The sequence below is a fragment of the Drosophila subpulchrella genome, chromosome 2L, assembly GCF_014743375.2.
Source record: "Drosophila subpulchrella strain 33 F10 #4 breed RU33 chromosome 2L, RU_Dsub_v1.1 Primary Assembly, whole genome shotgun sequence".
Lineage (NCBI taxonomy): Eukaryota > Metazoa > Arthropoda > Insecta > Diptera > Drosophilidae > Drosophila > Drosophila subpulchrella.
Window position 1 is genome coordinate 16,680,282 of NC_050610.1, and position 19,681 is coordinate 16,699,962.

At 42.1% G+C, this 19,681-nt stretch overlaps 1 protein-coding gene across 2 annotated transcripts; it reads left to right on the forward strand.

The window, feature by feature from the left end:
• The first annotated feature begins 241 nt into the window (after positions 1 to 241).
• On the forward strand, positions 242 to 17,185 carry LOC119546042 (GTPase-activating protein CdGAPr). Of its 2 annotated transcripts, XM_037852063.1 has the most exons (8): positions 243 to 381; positions 762 to 832; positions 10,570 to 10,968; positions 11,027 to 12,300; positions 12,369 to 13,997; positions 14,057 to 14,369; positions 14,468 to 16,344; positions 16,406 to 17,185. In XM_037852063.1, the coding sequence occupies exons 3-8, from the start codon at positions 10,606 to 10,608 to the stop codon at positions 16,482 to 16,484; spliced, it is 5,535 nt and encodes a 1,844-aa protein (XP_037707991.1). In that variant the 5' UTR covers positions 243 to 381; positions 762 to 832; positions 10,570 to 10,605; the 3' UTR covers positions 16,485 to 17,185. The 2 variants fall into 2 exon arrangements, with proteins under 2 accessions (XP_037707990.1, XP_037707991.1); XM_037852062.1 differs by lacking the exon at positions 762 to 832 and having other exon boundaries at positions 242 to 381.
• Positions 17,186 to 19,681: the final 2,496 nt, after the last annotated feature.

The following is a 19,681-nucleotide window of genomic DNA, read 5'->3' on the forward strand; positions in this document are numbered from 1 at the left end:
TTTTTAAAGTGTTTTTATTACAATCATCGATAGTTTCAGCATTTCTTATTGAATTGTTTTCAGAACAGAGAAAACATTATATCTTCTTCAAATGGCACATCAAATATATATTTTACAACTACAAATACTATGTAAAAACTAAAATTAAAAATTATTAAGTATCGTTATATCATATTATATCGTTATAACATGGCCACACTAACTATCGCCCCGAAACCAACTTGGTTCAGTCCAACCTCGTTCAGTTCCACCTCCAGCCGCACATTTGTTGTCGTCGTAAAATCGTATCGGACTGTATTGTGCAGTGGGACTGTGGGACTGTGGAAAATGTTGTAATTTTACCACGATAGCACGGCCAGTGATCTATTCGAAAAAAAAGAGGTGTGTACGAATGCGAAAATTTGGATTACATAGCCCCCAGTCTGCCTGTGCTTGTGTGTGTGTCGCCCTGTGCGTGTGTATGTTCGTGTGCGTGCAAAAGGAAAAAAGATATGCTGAAAAAAAGTATCTCTTCTCTATTTAAAAATGTGTGTCAGTGTATTGTGCGGCAGCAACAAAAATAATAAATAATAGCTGCCGCTGTTGCGACTGCTTGCTGAAAAAAAATAGAAGAAAAAAAACAAAAACCGTTTGGCGTCTTTGGGGTCTTTTAATTGTGCCGAAGCCATTGTTTTATCATTTTTCCCATCATCATTCAAGACGCGTTCTGTGCCGAATAACGCCCGTCTTTTCTGTTTTCCCCCCTCAATTTTTTTGCGAAGGAAGCTGAGCTGTTTTCCCATCTCTGTCTGGCACACGCAACTATGCCTGCGCCTTGCTATTGGAATAGTTGGTATGTAAAAGACATAAGTGCGATATGTCCGTTTCACACTAGATTTTTGTCACCCTGTGCCAGCCGCACACACACACACACACACACTCACCTGAGACAACTCCACCATATGTCTATCTGTCTGCCTTTCCTTAACACATCCACATCCACGTTCACATTCCACCCCATTGGCAATGCCTCTCTTTCGTACAGCTGCAGTCAAAATAATAGTAATGGCCCTTTGGTTCTACGGCCGTTACGTATCTTGCTGCTTTTTTAGAGCCCCTGGTGATGGGAGAAGAGCGAACAAAAGCATTCCATCAAGGTTGTTTCCTTTGGTCTTACAACTTCAACCCCAGAAAGGGAATGTGCATTTCGAACCCCTTATTAATATGCACTTTTGAACATTACTATAGGTTATCTACTTAAAAATATTTTATTTTCTTATTTGTTCAATTTGTCTATAAGTCTGTTAAGATGAGAATCAAAAAGAAAGAACATATTGTATGTCTTTCTGCTAAGGATTTTAATATGACTCACAACTTTCAACCCTGAAGACAACCACATTCCTTAAAATTGCCTTTGAACTGTTTTAAGCTGGAATTGCCTAATCCTAGCGTTAGTTCCTTTAATACTTAATATTAAACCCAAGATAAATAGTGGGATAATTAACCATTTTTAAGTAATGTACTTAGTTGGCTACACTTAAGGTAACATCAGGGTCAACTTTAGTTCATAAAGAAATAAAATTTCACGTTGTCTTGTCAAATGCTTTTCAAAGCTTTAGGCATCTTTTGAAAAAAGTTGTATGTTCTATTGTAGCAAAACAAGAAATGGTTTAATATAATATGATACAAACGTTTAAAGAAGTAGTATTTTCAAATGTGAGTACCAATATAAAAACAATCTTAAGATACATTTTCACAAACTTTCATTTAGACCAAACCAATCGATTTTAAAATATTGACCGCCACTGTAGGGTCTGTTTGTCTTTTTGTTTTTGTCCACGCGAAAAGGAGGAAATATGTATTTTTTCTTCGCTTGTTTTTAATGTTTAGGTGTGGTCGTGCTTTAGTTGCGGGCTTACACATATCCAGTTGTATGTATTTCTTCAAGCGGAAGCGGTCGTAAAAAAGTTTTCGTGGCGGTGCCCACACAGTTGACATTGAACTCTCGCCTGAGTCTCTGAAAACCTCGCTCTCTCCTGCTCCTGGCCCAAACCCCCTACCCCTTCTCCGCCCACTCTGCCAACTGACTGATATTTGGCCAGCTTAGTTACTTTCCAAAAAGCCAACTCCTGGCCTTTCATTTTTTTCGCTTGCCGGCCACATTTACTTTTCTTCATACCCTTTTGCAATTTTTTTTTTGTGAAAGGAGAGGAGTGTTAAGGGGGAAGGGTAAATCACTTAGCAGATATTTTTAGCCCCAGACTAATTGTTTAAGCGGATTTTGTTTCCCCTTTTCTATTATATTTTTACAGTTCATGAGAAATAAGTAATAGATTTGGTACTTAGTTTTTTATTTGTATGAATGATATTACGAACTTTAAGAAAAAGAGACCTCATGAGAAGTAAGTAATACATTTAGTATTTTGTTTTTTATTTTTATGAATGATATTACGAACTTAAAGAAAAAGAGACCTCTACATTTTTATCATCCTTAACAAATCCAAAGTTTTCGCTTCTAAACTTTTAATAATTTTAAACATGTTCTTAAATTGTAAAGCGGTTTTAGCCTTCTTTCTATAAGTAAAAAGCAAAGGCTTTATTTTCTCTAAACAGAATTGGAAATTCATCTCACATTCCCCCGCCTATTCTTAAGTTTCCCCCACTTTTTGAATTACAACCATTCTATGAGAGCATTTTGGGTTCATGTTGACTCATTGTGGCCGTGCGGGGGTTTGTGCGGGCAAGCTTTCTCGTTATTATTATTACGAGATATGTACGGATATGTACTGGAGCCCCATAAATATACATATATATATGGCTCCTACTGTGGTTATTATGTGGCTCACGTCTCTGGGAAAGATTCGCGCCGCGACTGCGCACGATTATGGCACATTTCGAGTGACGAGAGCAAAGTTGACTGCGCTGCGGCCGCCTGTTGCAGAAAACGTGTCAAGTTGGCCAGATACATCTACTATATGTTTATACATATATATATATAGTTACTATATGTGCAAGAGCATAACCAACCGAGCTGCCCCCGGCAAGAGCCCGATTTCGAGTTCGATTAATTTCGTTGCGCCTCGGTAGCTGTGCACTCAACTCAAACATCCGCTCAAACGGACAGCGAGCGCACACTAATTCCAGTGGGGAACGTTTACCTCGCCGTAGGCCAACCCATTACACCACTGCCCACATCTGCCAGTCCCCCGGATCCCCTTTCCATTGGCATACCTTCGAGAAAACCCTTTTTATCTAGGGGAGTGTTGCCTTCACTCGGGTGACAACATCTGTTTGGATCGGGTCTCTTCTGTAGTACACTAGACTGCAAGGTCTTGATTTAGGAATAAAAGGTAGCTCATAAGATCTAAGGTCTTGGTAGATTTGGTTATTTCTGTAATTACCCCTTTACAGAACCTAAGAAAGCAGTTTATGAAATGCATTTTATGATGATGTTTTAGGAGGTTTTAAGTTATTATGTTCTTCTGTATTACCCTAGACTGCAAGGTCTTGATTTAGGAATAGAAGGTAGCTCATGAGATCTAAGGACGTGGTAGATTTGGTTATTTCTGTAATTACCCCTTTACAGAACCTAAGAAAATAGTTTATAAAATTAATTATAAGATGATGTTTTAAGAGGTTTAAGGTTATTATGTTCTTCTGTATTACATTAGACTGCAAGGTCTTGATTTAGGAATAGAAGGTAGCTCATGAGATCTAAGGTCTTGGTAGATTTGGTTATTTTTGAAACTACCCCTTTACAGAACCCAAGAAAGCAGTTTATTAAATGAATTTTAGAGGTTTTAAATTATTAATTTATAGTATTCCCTTTTCGGAATAACTTCAAACATAATATTTATGGATAGTACTTATATTTTAAATACAGGGCCTTGGTTCACCAATAAAATTACTTAAAAGAATTCATTTAATTTTTATTCTTCGAGATGTTTTCTTATTTTAACTCTTAGTTGTTAAACTATTATAAAACAATCGAAAAAATCCAGTTTCCAAGAGTTAAATTTAGTTTTTATTAAGTTTTCTTGCCTATTCAATTACCCTTCTGCTATTATGTTGAGTAGTGTAAACAGCTTACAATAGCAGAAACCTAAAACATTTCAAAGAAACTGCCAACAGAAAATTCGCTGCTCTACAGTTTTTTGCCTTGTATCTTATTGCTGTTTACACCTGTTCATGCCGACGCCGCCGTCGTTTTATATTCGCATTTTGTTTTTGTTTACATTCATGTAAAAAATTCTTTATAAACGCTCCATATTTGGCGAGTGACATGCCCCCAGCTCTTGAAACTATATATGAGCGCGGGGTAAATGCCAAACCCACACGGAGTTAAGAATTTTTTTGGGTTGGTGGGCTTTTGAAGCTGCTGCTGATGTTGTGTTTCATATGCGTATCAAATAATTGAGCTCAATTGATTTCAATTAAAACTGACAAGTCGCTGAGGCTTTTGTTGTTGCTGCTGTTATGGTTGTTAGTGCTAAGTCATATGAAACAAAAACCATCAAAATGCCTCAAATGTGGTCTCTGTTTGCTTGATGAGCTGGGTCGAATGAAAAATGCGCTAGGAAGTAGGTGATTATTTCAATAATAAAGGTGAATTCGAAAGAAATACTTTCTTGAAATTTCCAAAAGTGATGAATACAAGTTTCTAATCTTTTATAGACATGCGATGATCAAATAATAGGCTTGTTGTTTTCATACCTTGATTACAGTGCCTATTTGATCACCAATTCCTGTATTTAATTTACATGATTTCCGATGAGTGAGAACATGATTACCTACTGATAAGACCTTAGCAAACATTTAAGCTGTAAGTGATTCGTAGAATTTGTTAGTCTTGTTTTTGACATAGAAAAATGTGGTGGATTTTACTGATATTGTATTTCCATATCTACCTTTTAATCCAAGACTCAGATAAGAGAGAAAGTCCCTTCATTTTATGTGACTCACCAAGGTGACACAGAACCATTTTTAATAACATCCCTGTAATTTATCCATGATTCACCTGCGCAAATAGGATGAATGGAATGTTGCCTTATTTGAATAATTGGAGCTCAAATAGTTTTAATTGAACATGTGTAATTTATAGATAAACAACATTTCTGATTTCCAATAAGCATACAAGCACTTACCTATATATCGTAAACCAAATGGGGAAGCACCCTATTTGGAAAGCAGTCGCTTCTAGGGGCAAAGGTTTTTATTACAATCGCCCCCGCGACCATAAAATGTTATTATTAAGATATATTGGTCCATTGTTAACAGACTTTCAATACCGATCGTAAAACTAATAAGGCATACATCGATAAAAAAAGATAAATTGCTATTTATTATTTTAGAAAAGCACTATACACTTGATTGGTTCATTTTTCAAAATCAGATATACTTACAAGATTATTTTGCAATTAGTTGCTTGGTTTTATGTTCTCTTTATTTTTAGAGATACGAAGCCCTTACCGATTCGTACGAATTGCTGTCCATCTAAACTATTTGTCGCTGCACTACAGGAATAGATACTCAAGAATAGCTCTTTGAAATACCAAATTCCTATAAAGGATTTCGCAGCCAGGGAGAAGATCAACCCCATTGTAGCCCATATGCCCCGCCATTCGTAGAGCACAATTGTCTATTAATACGAAACAAGTTTCGTATGGAGGGTGATATTTTGTGTATATTTTCGTATTTGTTTATGAATTTCAACGCTTGTGCCAATTGCCCCCGTTTATTATTGCCGTTTGTCTTATTGAAATTCAACACTTTATTCAACGATTCATATGCACGGCCACTCAGTCGGCCGCCCCTGGATAGAAATGAATAATAATTAAATTATATTGCTACTGTCTGTGTCTCTGGCGTTTGCTTCTAAATATTTGGCCATTGCGCTTTCTTCCAGCAGCTGCTTCGCATATTTGTTAATGTGATTTTTATTGTACGATTTTTTTTTGTTTTGTTTATTTTCAAAAAAATTTGGCATGCCGGCGCCACGAGCCTAAGACAACCGAAAAGAAAAAATATTTGGATATGGCCGGCCGCGTGTGTTTGGCTTTAGTTTTGTATACGTATACCTATATATTTTTTTTAATGCGCGCAAAACTTTCACTTCCATTAAAAATATAAAGTCTCGTCTCGGAGACCCGGAGTGTGTGGCTGTGTGTGTGTGTTTATTTGTACCTGTTTTGTCGACAACGTTAAATGACATTAGGCTAGGTTTTATGGTTCGCCGGCGGAGATGGGATGAGTTTGTTGGGGGCAGGTGGAGCGCAGGCGAAATTCTGCACAAATGTCAACGTAGAAAATTTACATGGGCAGCGGAATCGAACGATTTCGCTTTTCTTTTCAACCCTTTTGCTTTCCTATCTTTTTTATATCTCTTTTTTTAATGCCCTAACAATGGGATTTTAATGGGCAAATTAACTTTTAGAAAATTTCGAGTATTATGCAAACCTATTGTAATACGGTTTTCATGTTGGAATGAATCTGAAACTGTGCATGACCAAATAGTAGATGGTTTTTATATCTTATTGAAGGATCTAAGACTTAAAATAGTTTAGAATCCTATAAACCATTCAGAAACTGATAAAAACGTGTTATAATACTTGGTTTAGATACCGATAAAAAGTGTAGATTTCAAAATGGGGTCAAAAATATGCATTTATTTCAAAATAAATCTAATGCAAATATAATTGCATACAAGAGAGCGTATTAAAACTTCATGACTTAGGTACCAATTTTCTATTTTCCGTGGTACCTGCTATAAATACTGTGCATTTGTGTATGCCAGAGTCCATAATTGTGTGAACGGAAGTTGAAAGCTCGACAATTAAGGTGGCCATGGGAGTGTAAAGTTTTGTCCGTCGCCCAGGTAGAAATAATAAAACGGACCTGGGCAGTCCGAACCAAGAGCGTTGACTAATATGCCGGTTAGACTAATTGCATTTCTCACATGCTGGGTCCACAGTTTTTCTTTTTCTTTTATGAGTCAGTCGTCGGTGGGGTTGTGTGGTATCGATTCAGGAGCACTCCCCACAAAGGGCTGTGAAAAAGAAACCAAGTACAGATGTAAACGAATCTGCCATATGAGTCAGCCAAGCGAGCCAAACTGATCAGATTTCCAAAAGCACAAGTGCCACGACTGGCTGTCAACTGGGGCGTAGATTGATACCTCTCTGTTCAACAGATTAACGGCTGCACAGCAGCATATAGCCAACATATAGCAACCGGATCAGCCTTGGGCTGCAATTTGTTCATGCTGCATAGTTTATAGGAGCGCTGGCTGGCAGCAATTGGCCGGTTTAATGACTTCATGTTAGCCCATTAGTCATTCGGGTTGTCTATGTGTCTGCGGTGAAATTGCTTTCATTTGACTTGGTGTCCCGGCTGGATAAATCATGGGGTTATATAATGCGGATCTGCCAAGGCCAATTATATTGTTTACAGTGGCAGTTTCAAGTGAGTCAGGTCTAGAAAGACTCGTCTAGAATCCAAAATAAGGGCTGTCACAGATCTTAATCTTCCAACTGAATCAACAAAACATTTTGTTTAATGCTTATGATGATAATATATTTTGTATAATTCTGAATTCTAAATTCAAAGCATAATCCTGTGGAAAACCATTGTGAAATGGTCGTATATCAGAATCTGTTCTATTATGGAAATTAATTAATAAAAAGTAAGCATACTTAGGAATGGTTTCATATCTATATAACACCATTTTTGTAAATCTTTCTTTTATAATAATTATAATACATTTATGGATAACTTATAAATCATGCTCATGGGCTTTTCATGCAACCGCAGATATGTTCCATCAAAAACAAGTTCGAATTGCATGGGAAAATACTAAAAGTTGATTCGTTTCTATATCCTGTCATAAAGTGTGATATCTTAGAGTCCAGTTTCCTGGCGAGTTTCCCCAAGATAAACTGACGCGGATCTTTTTAATTGTCCGTCAGCGTATCCGTCTCATTTAGATGCACACCAGCATCGTTTAGCACTTGCCGGCTGAAGTGAGTGAGCCACTGAATGAGTGACTGACTGACTAGTTGACTAACTGACTAACTGCCTAACTGAATGACTGAATGAATGTCGGACACACAATGCCAGTCAGTCTCAGCAACTAGGTTTAAGCACATTATGCATGCATTTGCAGCCTCGTAAGTCTTTTATGGCCGACAACCGACATCATTCGCTGCAATTGTTCGCTCTAGAAACCAGTGAGTGAGTGACCCACTTTGGGCCATAAATTAGCACAAACAACAGCAGAGCAGCCCAGACAGGCAACTTTTATTCAGCTTATTAAGTAGATGAACAACGTACCATGTAGTCTGTCTAGTTAGGCTCTCTAGTCTCTCGTCGTTCGGACTCACGCACTTACGATTCCAGTCTTGCTTTTATAGATCATTGTCATGTTTAGCTTTCGGTTTCTCGCTGCAAGTCAATTGGGTCAGGTCCGAGAAGCAGACCAACCGACCGACCGACCAAGCTGAAGTGGAAAACGTGGCCTGAAACCTGCCATTAAAAAACCATTAACTATTGTCCAATATTAAGTTATTTCATAGCATTAAATTGGCCTCTTGCAAAGCCGATTGAAATGTTTGCCTGCCTGCTCCTCCATTGCTCTTTTACACACTCTGGAGTTGGGATTTAGGAGTTTCGAACTCTGGACATAGACAATGTTGTTTAATTGATTGGAGAAAGTGAGCCGGCCGAATAAATCGATGGGAAAATGTCTTCATTGGGCTCGTTTTTGGCCAAAAGTGCAATGTGCAATCAAGAAAATTGAATATGCACTGGGTTCGAATAATCAACTCTGTTTCGTTTCGGCTTTTATGCATAATTGAGATGAAATTCATTTGATTCGAATAGCTTTTGTAGCAATCAATGTCTGCTTAATTATATATGGTAATTTTCATCTCACTATTAATGAAATGTTCAATTGCTCAATACAAAAACGTTTATATTTTTGGGTCAAAATCTTCAAGGTTTTGTGATTACATGAAAAATTTGAAAAAAAAACTGTAAACCTTAAATCTTTTTAAATAATTTACATTTCCCATTATACCCATACATCATGAAAAACAAAACCGTATGGTTTATATCTCGAGAACGTGCTGACTGAAATGAATTCTTTAGATATTGATGATGGGAGAACAACAGATTGAACAATAAAAGAACCTTAATTAATTTATAAGAATACGATGAGAAAGCGGCAGATTGTTATTACCTCACACATGCATTCAACCATTGTTGGGTAGCACTCGATTACAAGATCAATTTGATGACATCAATTTGATCTTTTGTTATTCGTATGATTTTTTGTCCCAGGTCAATGGCATACGGTTTAATATTTTGTTTTACCCGATTTTATATGCACACTTTACATTTCTGTCAGGCTGCCGTTCAGTCTTTCTTTATGTGGCTGCATTTTGAGACCGTTAGCGTTAACAATTTTTAATAGTTTTGCTGCGCTTTGGCATCGGCTGCAAGTGATGGACGGCCCCAGCAGCAGGCTCAAGTTTTTCCTAGACTAGTGGAAAAACCCGTTTCCTCCTGACTCCATACACCGCACTCCACTCCAAATGGTTTCGCTTCGGCCAACGTTGTCCGCTGTTGGCTTAATTTATGAAAGTTTAAAAGCTGCAGCCTGGCGGCGATTGCATTTCGTGTCGCCTGTAAATCAGAACTACCGCTAGGCATCCCATCCTCATCCACATCCACATCCACATCTCTCCCCCAGTTGCATCCATTTCGAATCGCAATTCGAATACGAATCCGTATCCCATTCTCATTGCCATTCCCATTCCCATTTCGAGTCCCAACTGGTTTGAACTTTATAAATATTTATTGTATATATTTATGGAGCCGAGCCGTACCCCTACATGTGCCACATCCTGCCGCATGTCTGAGCCAGTGACCTTATTTATTCCACCGCCAATCCAAAGCAGAGAGAGTGCCGCTTTTATTCAGCCCGAAAGTAGAACATTTTGGCCTGTCGAGAGTCCAGGTCGCTGGTTTGATGAAAAGATCGCGCGTGCCATTAGAAAGTAAGCGCCACTAAACGAGGTCTGAATGTTTAATTTGGCTTTTGGGGCACTTTGGATTAAACTGCACTCTCTTTCGGGGTGGGAATTTCTACGCTGGAATTGGATCGGACGAAAGTGAAACATTGGTGACTGTCTGGGATCCGGATTCAAGATCTAGATTCCAGAATGGGAGCATTAGGATTCTAAGATCAAATAGGAATGTCCTAAATAACTTACTAGTTCTTACTGGAAAAGAGTTCAAGTGGCGCATTTATATATTTATTATCTCTTGAGGGGGCCTTATAGAATAAAATATTCTTTAGATTGGTGGTTGCACTTTAGCAGCCTTAACGTTGACTATATGAAGTCTGCAAATTGCTTATGCAAATGAAATTGAAAGGTCTGAGAACAGAATAATAATGATATGTGGGAATACTTTTTGCCTTCGCATTGTATTTTTGTGGTGGGTTCATCTCTGCCGAAGGCCTTAAGAATATAGTTATAGTAATAAAAATCCGGCACAATCACTAAAATTAGCTTTTTTCCCTTATTTCAGATGTTGCAACTGGCGTAGAGTAATCGAGTGCCCATCATGTCGGACAAGGTGAGCACATCCTTGGCAGCCCAACTGCATTCCCATGCCCTGGCATCGGCGGAAGGTAGTGGTGGTGTTGGTGGAGTGAGCGCCTGCCATGCCAGCACCGATAGGGACATCCAGGCTCCTCCTCTCCAGTTCGAAATGGACGCGCCGGCGGCTGCGATCAGTGCCCAGCTGAATTTCAAAATCGTGCCCGCCGACAGTTTGCCCGGGCTGAGCTACCAGGACATGTTTGCCTCTATGAATACATCACAAATCTCCAATGCCTCCACGGAGTCCAGCTGCAGTCCGCCCGTTCAGGGCGCGATACCGCCTCCAAAGCCCAGTCGTCACATGGCCGTGCAGCCGCTGAATAGCGTAAGTAGTCAAACCATCAAACCCATACAATATCTAATAAAAAGGTTTCCATACTTAGAAATCCTGCCGATTTCCCAAGCTAGAGGAGTGCGCCCACTTCCACTACGAACGGGTCCAGCTGGGACCGCTCTCCGTGCAGCTTTTGGATGACAAGTCGGAGCATATGGGCAGTAGTATTGCCTCGCAGTCCATCGGCGGTGATCTGCCGCACAGCTCGCTGCGTAGCTTCTCCCCGGAAAGCTGCTGGTTCATCATTCGCGTGTGCCCACAGCGCTGCGAACCGTTCCTGATCAAGCGGAGCTTCGAGAACATGCAGCTGCTGGACGAAATGCTCCACCGGTGCGTGTATGATCGGAAAATCAGCGGACTGCGCAACATGGAGGAACTGGCAGCCGAGCTGCCCAGCGAGTCGGATGTGGAGTATGCGGTGGCCAAGTACCTGGAGCGTTTCTCGATGATCGCCTCCGATTCACTGACCTGTGGCACTATTCTCACCTGGCTGCAGCTGGACAATAAGGGCAGACGACTCCCGTTGGCGGATGGCGAGACCCAGAGGACCATCAACACGCCGGCGGTGGGGGCTGCCTATGGAGTGAGACGCTATCAGGCTCAGGCTCCCGACGAGATCAACATCGAGGTGGGCGACATGATCTCCGTGATCGATATGCCCAGTCCGGCGGAGTCGATTTGGTGGCGTGGCAAGAAATCGCATCTGCAGAAGTCCCTCTACGAGGTGGGCTTTTTCCCCCAATCCTGTGTGGCCACCATTGGCGACAAGGTGCCCAGGAATTTTCCGATGCCGGCACCGCTCGTGGGTCACCTGGATGCTTCGCCCACTAAGCCAGTGCTGCGCAAACATGGCAAACTGATCGCCTTCTTCCGTTCCTTCATCCTGTCGCGACCATCCCGCCGTCGCTTGAAACAGAGCGGCATTTACCGCGAGCGCGTCTTTAACTGTGACCTGTCCGAGCACCTGCTGAACAGCGGCCAGGACATTCCCATGGTCCTGCGCTCCTGCGCGGAGTTTATCGAGAACTATGGCGTTATAGACGGAATATACCGACTCTCTGGCATCACCTCCAACATCCAGCGGTTGAGGCGTGCCTTCGATGAGGAGCGTGTGCCGGATTTGGGTAATCCGGAGATGAAGCAGGACATCCATGCGGTCAGTTCGCTGCTTAAGATGTACTTCCGTGAGCTTCCCAATCCCCTGTGCACCTACCAGCTGTACGACAACTTTGTGGAGGCTATACAAGTGAAGGCCGACGAGGCGGACGAGCGGTTGCGACTCATGAAGGAGACGGTGCTCAAGTTACCACCGCCACACTATAGGTGAGTCTTCCATTTCTTCACCTAATTTAATTTATTAAATTGAATAATTAACATTGCTTTCCCTACAGAACCCTTAAGTATCTGGCCGAGCATCTGTTTAAGGTGTCCCAGCACCACGAGCGCACTGGAATGACAGACAAGAATCTGGCTATCGTGTGGGCGCCCAACCTACTGCGCTCTCCCGCCCTTGAGTCAGGGGGCGTGGCTGCCCTGCGAGGCGTGGGCGTCCAGGCGGTGGTCACCGAGTACCTGATACGGAATTGCCATAACATCTTCGACGCTCTGGATGATCATCCTTCGCGGCAGAGCATGGTGGCGAGTGCTGCGGCGGCTGCGACTGCGGGTGGAGAGCTGCGTTTGGAATCGCTGACAGATTGCGAAAGTCTACTGGTGGAGCAGCGAGAGCAGGATCAATCGTTGGGCATGGTGGAGAGACCCAAGAGCTTGAGCACTGGTGGAGCCAAGTTGATCAGTCTGGAGGAGGCCCAGGAGAGGCATTCGCGGGTAGATGGTGCCGACCTCAAGCAGTCGCTGCCTATTAGCATGCTTACCAGTACGAGCAGCAATGCCGCTTCCAATATCGGCTCCTATATCGAAGTGGGCGGTGGTCCGTCTAGCTTGCCGGATAAATACCACACGGTGCTGTCGGCACCACGTAGCTGGCAAAAGCGTAAGCCGGACAAGACGCCCTCTTGGAAGTCGATATTCACGCGCAGTCAGCGGCAGGGCAACCCCGATCCTGGCCAGAAAATCACCACGGATGCCAAGGATTCCGTTGCTTCGCGGGTAAGCTTTGTGCAGGCCTCGCATGCACATGCCAGCAAGGAACTTACGAAGCACGACAAACCGAAATCCATTGAACTCCTGGAGACCACGAGCAACGAACGAGATCCAAAACCAATGGACCTGTGCATACGCTCCAATTCGATTGATAGCCTGCGCACAGTGGGTCATTCGAGAAGCGTTTCCCACGACTCATACTTCGATCTGCTGCAGTCGCCGCAAAGGGGTCACATGACCACCTGTCCGTCGCGGGAGCTTTCCGAACTAGGTCTGAATTTCGACCGCGAGGAGCCGGAAATGCGCATCTTCTCGGAGAGCGAGTCCCTGGTTAGCTCCCCGCGGGTAGGCAAGGAAAATGTACCACCTGCTACCGGCTGTGCCACACGTCGTATAATGCGAGCCCGGCCGGAGGAGTTCTCCAGTCAGACGAACAGCGTTAATCCCAGTCCCAAGAAGCAGCCACGTCTCAATCTCCTCTCCCCCAGCTCGGCCAGGACAATGCCGCCACCGCCTCCACCAGCAGCTGGTGCTGCATCTTCCTCCTGTGGCCACGAATCCGCTGGAGCGGAGAACTGCTGCAAGCGGTACAAGCTGGAAGATCAGTTGTGCGATATCCAGTTCATTGACTGTGGAACTCCAGAAACTGTGCCCACCACCCAACAGCAGTTCGCCAGTGTTGAAGTGCATCCGCCACCAAAGCCGGCGAGGGCTTCCGCTGCCGCCCAATCGCCCATTTCGCCGTCGACGGCTGCATCGGCCGGTTCCTCCACCCCGTCGACCCGCTACAGTTATCCGTCGGTGCAGCTGGGTGCCAAGCGAAAGGAGCAGCAGGCTGCCAAAGAGAGATTCAGCTACCAGGGCACCTTCACGCAGCCAGGACAGAAGCAGGAGCCTTCAGCTCCTAGGGCAGTGCAGTGAGTACAGAGTTAAAAACATGGCTATTCGGTATTTTAAATAATGTATTCCCTTATAGTACAAACAACACCGCTACTCTAAGGAAATCACGAGTAGATCCTGTCGAGCTTGATGGCCAGATCAAGCTCTCTGTGCCCACGCCCACAACTCCTGGCCGTAGTCCTCGTTACTCCCTTTTGTTGTGCGACACCGAAAGCTCCGAAAACAGTTCGGCGGTAAACACACCACAATACGACATGGAGCCTCTTATGCTGGCTTCGGCCATGTCCGGCGTATCCGGAGTATCTTCCAACATGCAACAACAGCTGCTCCTAGGAATAGACACGGACAGCATTTACCAGGGCAGCTCGCACGAGAGTCTGGGACAGCAGGTAAGAGAATCCGTACCAATGTGATGTGTATTCCCAAATGAAACCATTCTTTGACCAGAAACCACTTGAATATCGTACTGATTAACTTATTTTTTCAGTTCAACAACATCCAGGATGCAGAACAACGTGATATGAATGCTCTTAAGCGGGAGCTTTCTCTGGATCTTCAGCCACTACAATCGCGCTTGTCACAGCCGGCGAATCGAGCTGCCACATTGCCGGTAAAGGAGCACTTGCAGGCAGCGGCGGCGGCAGCCATGTGCTCCTCCCCCAACAACTCCAATTTCACGGACAACACTAGTCAGTCGGTGACGCCCAGCGAGTATGGCTACCAGCATTTGCAGCGTCAGCTGAGCATGCACTCCCTGCTGGCCACCGATGATAGTTCGCCGGTGTACGAGGACTTCGAACAGACTCCGGTCAAGATGGTGCCCACCAGCCCCATTAAATCTACCATAAGCATCACATACAAATCGCCGGAGAAGGAGAAGAAACCACCGGCCCTCTTGGAGACCAATTTCGATGAGAACATTGTCTATGAGCAGGTTAAGTTGTTCCGCAACTCAGTGACCGAGGTGAATCAAATGCTGCACGAACGATCCAGCCTGAAGCAGATCGCCGAGGAGGAGCAGCAGGATGGAGGCGCCTTTAGGGCAGCGGAGATGACGCAGCAACTGCTGCAGCTGGAACAGGATCAGCAGCAAGCGCAGCAGCAGGAGGAGGATGAGCCTGAGGATGAGGAGCAGTCCCAGTTGCTCTACGAAAACATTGAGCTGCGCAAACCGAAAACAGTTTACGAAAATCTACGTGGCGAGGAGATGAAATTCATCTTAGAAGAACAAAAGCCGAGCAGTGATAGAATCGAACTCGATAGTCTAGACAGTTTGCCGGACAACATGGAACACGAGCATTCGTCACCCAGCAAGTCGCCCTCCTTCAGCGTCAAGGAGTTGGCCAACAAATTCGAGAGTTCGCCGGTGGAGCAGCTGCCCAGCTTCGATTTTTCGGTGCGCGGCGGCTCGATGAAGAAGCCCAACGAACTGAGCGTGCCGAAGGCCATGCCGGCACCCGTGCCGCTCAAGAAACTTAACAGCAGTGCCCAGAAGATAACGCGCTCGCTGGATGAGAACGCCTTTGTCCGCGAGTTTGGGGGCAAGCAACTACAAGATCTATCTGTTTCGGGCAAGCTACCTGAGGTGATGTCAGAGGTTAACAGCCGGCGCAAGAGTTTCGATTTTACGCGACCCAAGACCCTGAATCCCCCCAAGCGTTTGCCGGGGATGAGCATCACCGAGGAGATTTGTCAGAAGCGTGGTGGCGAACCGGAACCTATAACGCCCACAACCGAGAATCGCATTTCGCTCATTCAGCAGAATAATATGCCCAAGGAGCAGCAGGTGGCAGCTAATCAGTTCCTGCCTCCGGCGGGACGAAAGAACGTGTTAACCGGCGTCATCCTGGATCGCGAGCGCATCGACAAGATCAAGGAGGAGCGGCGGCAGCAGCTCACGCAGAAGTACTATGGCGACTCTCTAAAATCTCGCTCGCGCACGGAACTCAACGCAGAAGACAACTTCCCGGCTACAGAATCGCTGCGCATCAAGTCCAAATCCCGTGGCGATATGCACGCTTTGCAAAAGGACATGGACATGAATCTGAAACAGTTGACACGGGTGGCTGGCGGTGGGTCGGAGAGCACCCTCCATATGGGTGTGGGCATGGGCCAGGGTAATGGACAGGAGCAGCTGGCACAACAGCGGGTGCGCAGGATTTCGGACGAGAAGAATCAAAATTGTGATACCAGTAATGGTGGCGTGAGTGGAGTAACCGCCACCTCGCTGCTCAGCGTTAAGACGGCGGCCCAGAAATATGGAAGCACCAGCAAGGCGCCAGCGAATAAGTTTGAGCGTGGTCAGCCCATGCCGCGCGAGCGTTTACAACGGAACTCGTTGGCCGAGAGCACATCAGGCACCAAGTAAGTAGAAGGAGCTACCAAGTTCTTAAACAAATCTTTACTAATCGAATTCCTTTTACAGCAACAGAGAAAAGATCTCACCACAATTCTCAATACGCGACGTGACAGCTATGTTCGAATCTCGTTCACAAAACCAATAGGCTAAGGCAACTCTAGCAACTAATTACATCGAAATAATGAGACCGCTATCTACATATAATCACAGTTCTGGAGCAGCAGTGTATATATGCGCATAAACGCATATATATTTTATTTAGTTTTTAATCATTCACTTAAGCGCATTGAAATTCTCGAAAGTGTTATTGATATATACGGCGCAAGCGGCTCCAAAGACATTCAGATTTATAACGCCGCGCCTATTGCAGCAACATTTATAATGATATATACTGATGATAATCATACTGACGACGCTTTGCGCCTTAAATCATATGCAAAATTCAATTTTGTTTTGAAGAAGCATGAAGAGAGTATAACTAAAAGACCATCCACATCATACCCCGAAAGTCCCTCGATCCTAAACAGTGCATATTGTTGTTGCATTTTACGCGTTTCTTTGCATAGGTGTTAAGTTTCATTCGTTTAACCTTAGAAGAACAAAAACAGAGAATTCAAACTGTTTGAATTCAACTTTGATTTGTTTTTGCGTGATTTGTGTCTCGAATGTTTTTATTTTCTTGTTTCCGCGACTAAATTGTGACGCCCGTGTATCGGAGATGATAATTTTCTTAATTTAAAATGAAAGCATTTGCAACAACTTTGAGCAAGTTGTCTAAGTTAATTATTATACGATTAATTTATATATATTTTTTAAAACAATAAACTCAATTGCATTGTCACTCAACTACTCTTTCTTCAACCAATTCTTGTACATACTCCTTGGCATTGCTTTTAGCTGTTGCCAATGGAAACTATATGCATTACAGGAGATTTGAAAAGTCTGTGTACGCGACTTAGGCTTAAATTTGGATCTAAAACCAGACTTCCGGGAAGCTCAAGTAAAAAGTTTTATTTATAGCTTAAAATGGACCCAATTTGTCAAAATAAATGATATATTCTTTACAAAAAAAAAACATTTGAATTAAAAGTAGTAAAACTAAAGAACAAACAAAATGGTTGTCTATATATATTAATACATAAACACTTACTAATAACAGTTCGCTAAAAACGATATATATTTAATAGGTATATTGAAAGATTTATGAAGAAAGGCAGTAAACAGAACGCTTACCTACAATTTAGGGCTTAAACTAAAATAATTAAATAAGTGTTTTTGAATTGATTTATTCTGTATGCTTGAAAAGTTAAATCTTATTTACATTAGCTTGGGGGTATTATATTCCCGAAAACTAGACTATGGCTGGAAATCTGCTGAATGAAATTAGCTAAAGGCTGGAATAAAACAAACGGGCAAAGAAACCTATAATCTGGTTGAAATATTAACTATTTTCCTTTTTTCTCGGACAAGTTCATGGGCTTTGTTAGGTTTGATAAGCGATTTGTTTTATAAATCCATTAACATTAAATTCTTCCCTGGAAGTCATTAGGCGCGTACACAGCAAACACGTACTCACAATATATGTACTACCATTATGACCAATAAAAAGCACATCTGTTGCAAAACTATCTAAATAACTTTTACGTGTGGCTCGTGCTTAGATTTGACTAATAGATAAATTTGATACTATAACAGACATATTTATTCGACTTTTAATTACTCCAGAGCAGCTGCCAAAACTTTTATATTTGAATCGTATCAAAATTGTTAAAGGCGGATGAATAAAAAAGAACTACAAACGGAAGCATAACGGAGATTAACAGAATTGTAATACAATAACTAAATAGAAAGCTTTAAAACATAAGTTAGCATTTGATATATTTTGATAAAAATAAAAGAAATCCACAACATAGATATAAAAATTGTATTTCATAATGACTGAACCAATAAACAGGCAAAGGAGAAGGAAATCATTTAAAAAACGGTTGCGACAACAACGACAAGAAAAACCATATATAAATGTCATACTTACAAACTGGATAAAACTTATATTTAATAGAGCAAGGATCAATCAACCAATAATATTTGTAAGATGAAACGTCATGCGATGAGTTCACAATTTGCATTAACATTTTATAAGCCCACAACATACGACATAAACAAAACAACAAAATACTACTTTAACGCATTTAAATAAAAAAAAATAAATACATACATTTTTGTGGTTTGTCAATCGGTAAATTGTGCTTTTTACTTGACCGCTTTTTGTTTGTGTTCATTGTGGTTTTCAGTTCTGTAATTATCCATAATTAAAATTATCAAAATAGGGAAAATAGTGGAACCCGTGGGATTTTTCGCGAAACTTAATAATTTAAAGGAGAGCTAAAAAGTAATATTATCCATTTGAAAATGTAATTTTTATATTTATTACCTTAATTTCCAAAGATTTATTTATCGATGGTTGACTCAGAAATGAAAAATTGCTTAATGGAGCACGAGTTATTGTTCATGTGAACACTTTCTTGCAAGACACGCAGTCCAACGCAATGTTTTGTATTCCCTATATTGTTGAACCCAACATTCGGACCTCATTTTAAAAAGCTTGCCTTTAAGCCTGTTGAAATGGACACGTTTGTATCTCCATTCTTGAACTGGTCAGTTATGTTCATCCATTATTCTGTAGGTGTTTCCAGATAAACTGTAATGAGGTCCCAAGTCTTTTGGTCTTGAAAACTGGCTACTTTTCTATATCGATAGCTTGGAGCCCAGTATGGTTATGCGTGTAAGAGATGATATTTCATGCTTCAATTCTAGTAATTCTGCTTGGGTGTCCTTCTGATTTTCCCGATGCAAGGCCAACTCGCTTTCTAAGGTCTCGACCTTTAAGTTGGAATATCCTTGCAAGAGTATCCGATGGCATAGATGCCTCCCAAAGCTTAGGCCACATAAGCATAACTTCTTCGTCCCCCTAGATGGATTATATTGTTTTGATATTTTCTAAACGCCAAAAGTTATTTCAGGAACTCACAAAGACACTTTTAAGACATATCGAGAATGCAAGGACAATAATAAAATACTCCGTTGTAGATCTCAAAAATTACTTGCTAGAACCTGAACTAAAAGCAGACTGATTTTAATTGGCATTTTTAATTATTGTAAAAACGTACTAATAGGACAAAGACTTGAAAAGTCTCAGTTTTCATCTGGGGTTTTCCAACTCTATTAATTTCAGATTACAGAAAGCTGCGGTTCCTTTATCAATTATACAATTTAATACGTACTTAAAGTATATTTGGAAACGGTGTGTTTTATTTTTAAACTACTAATACCATTTCAATGAGA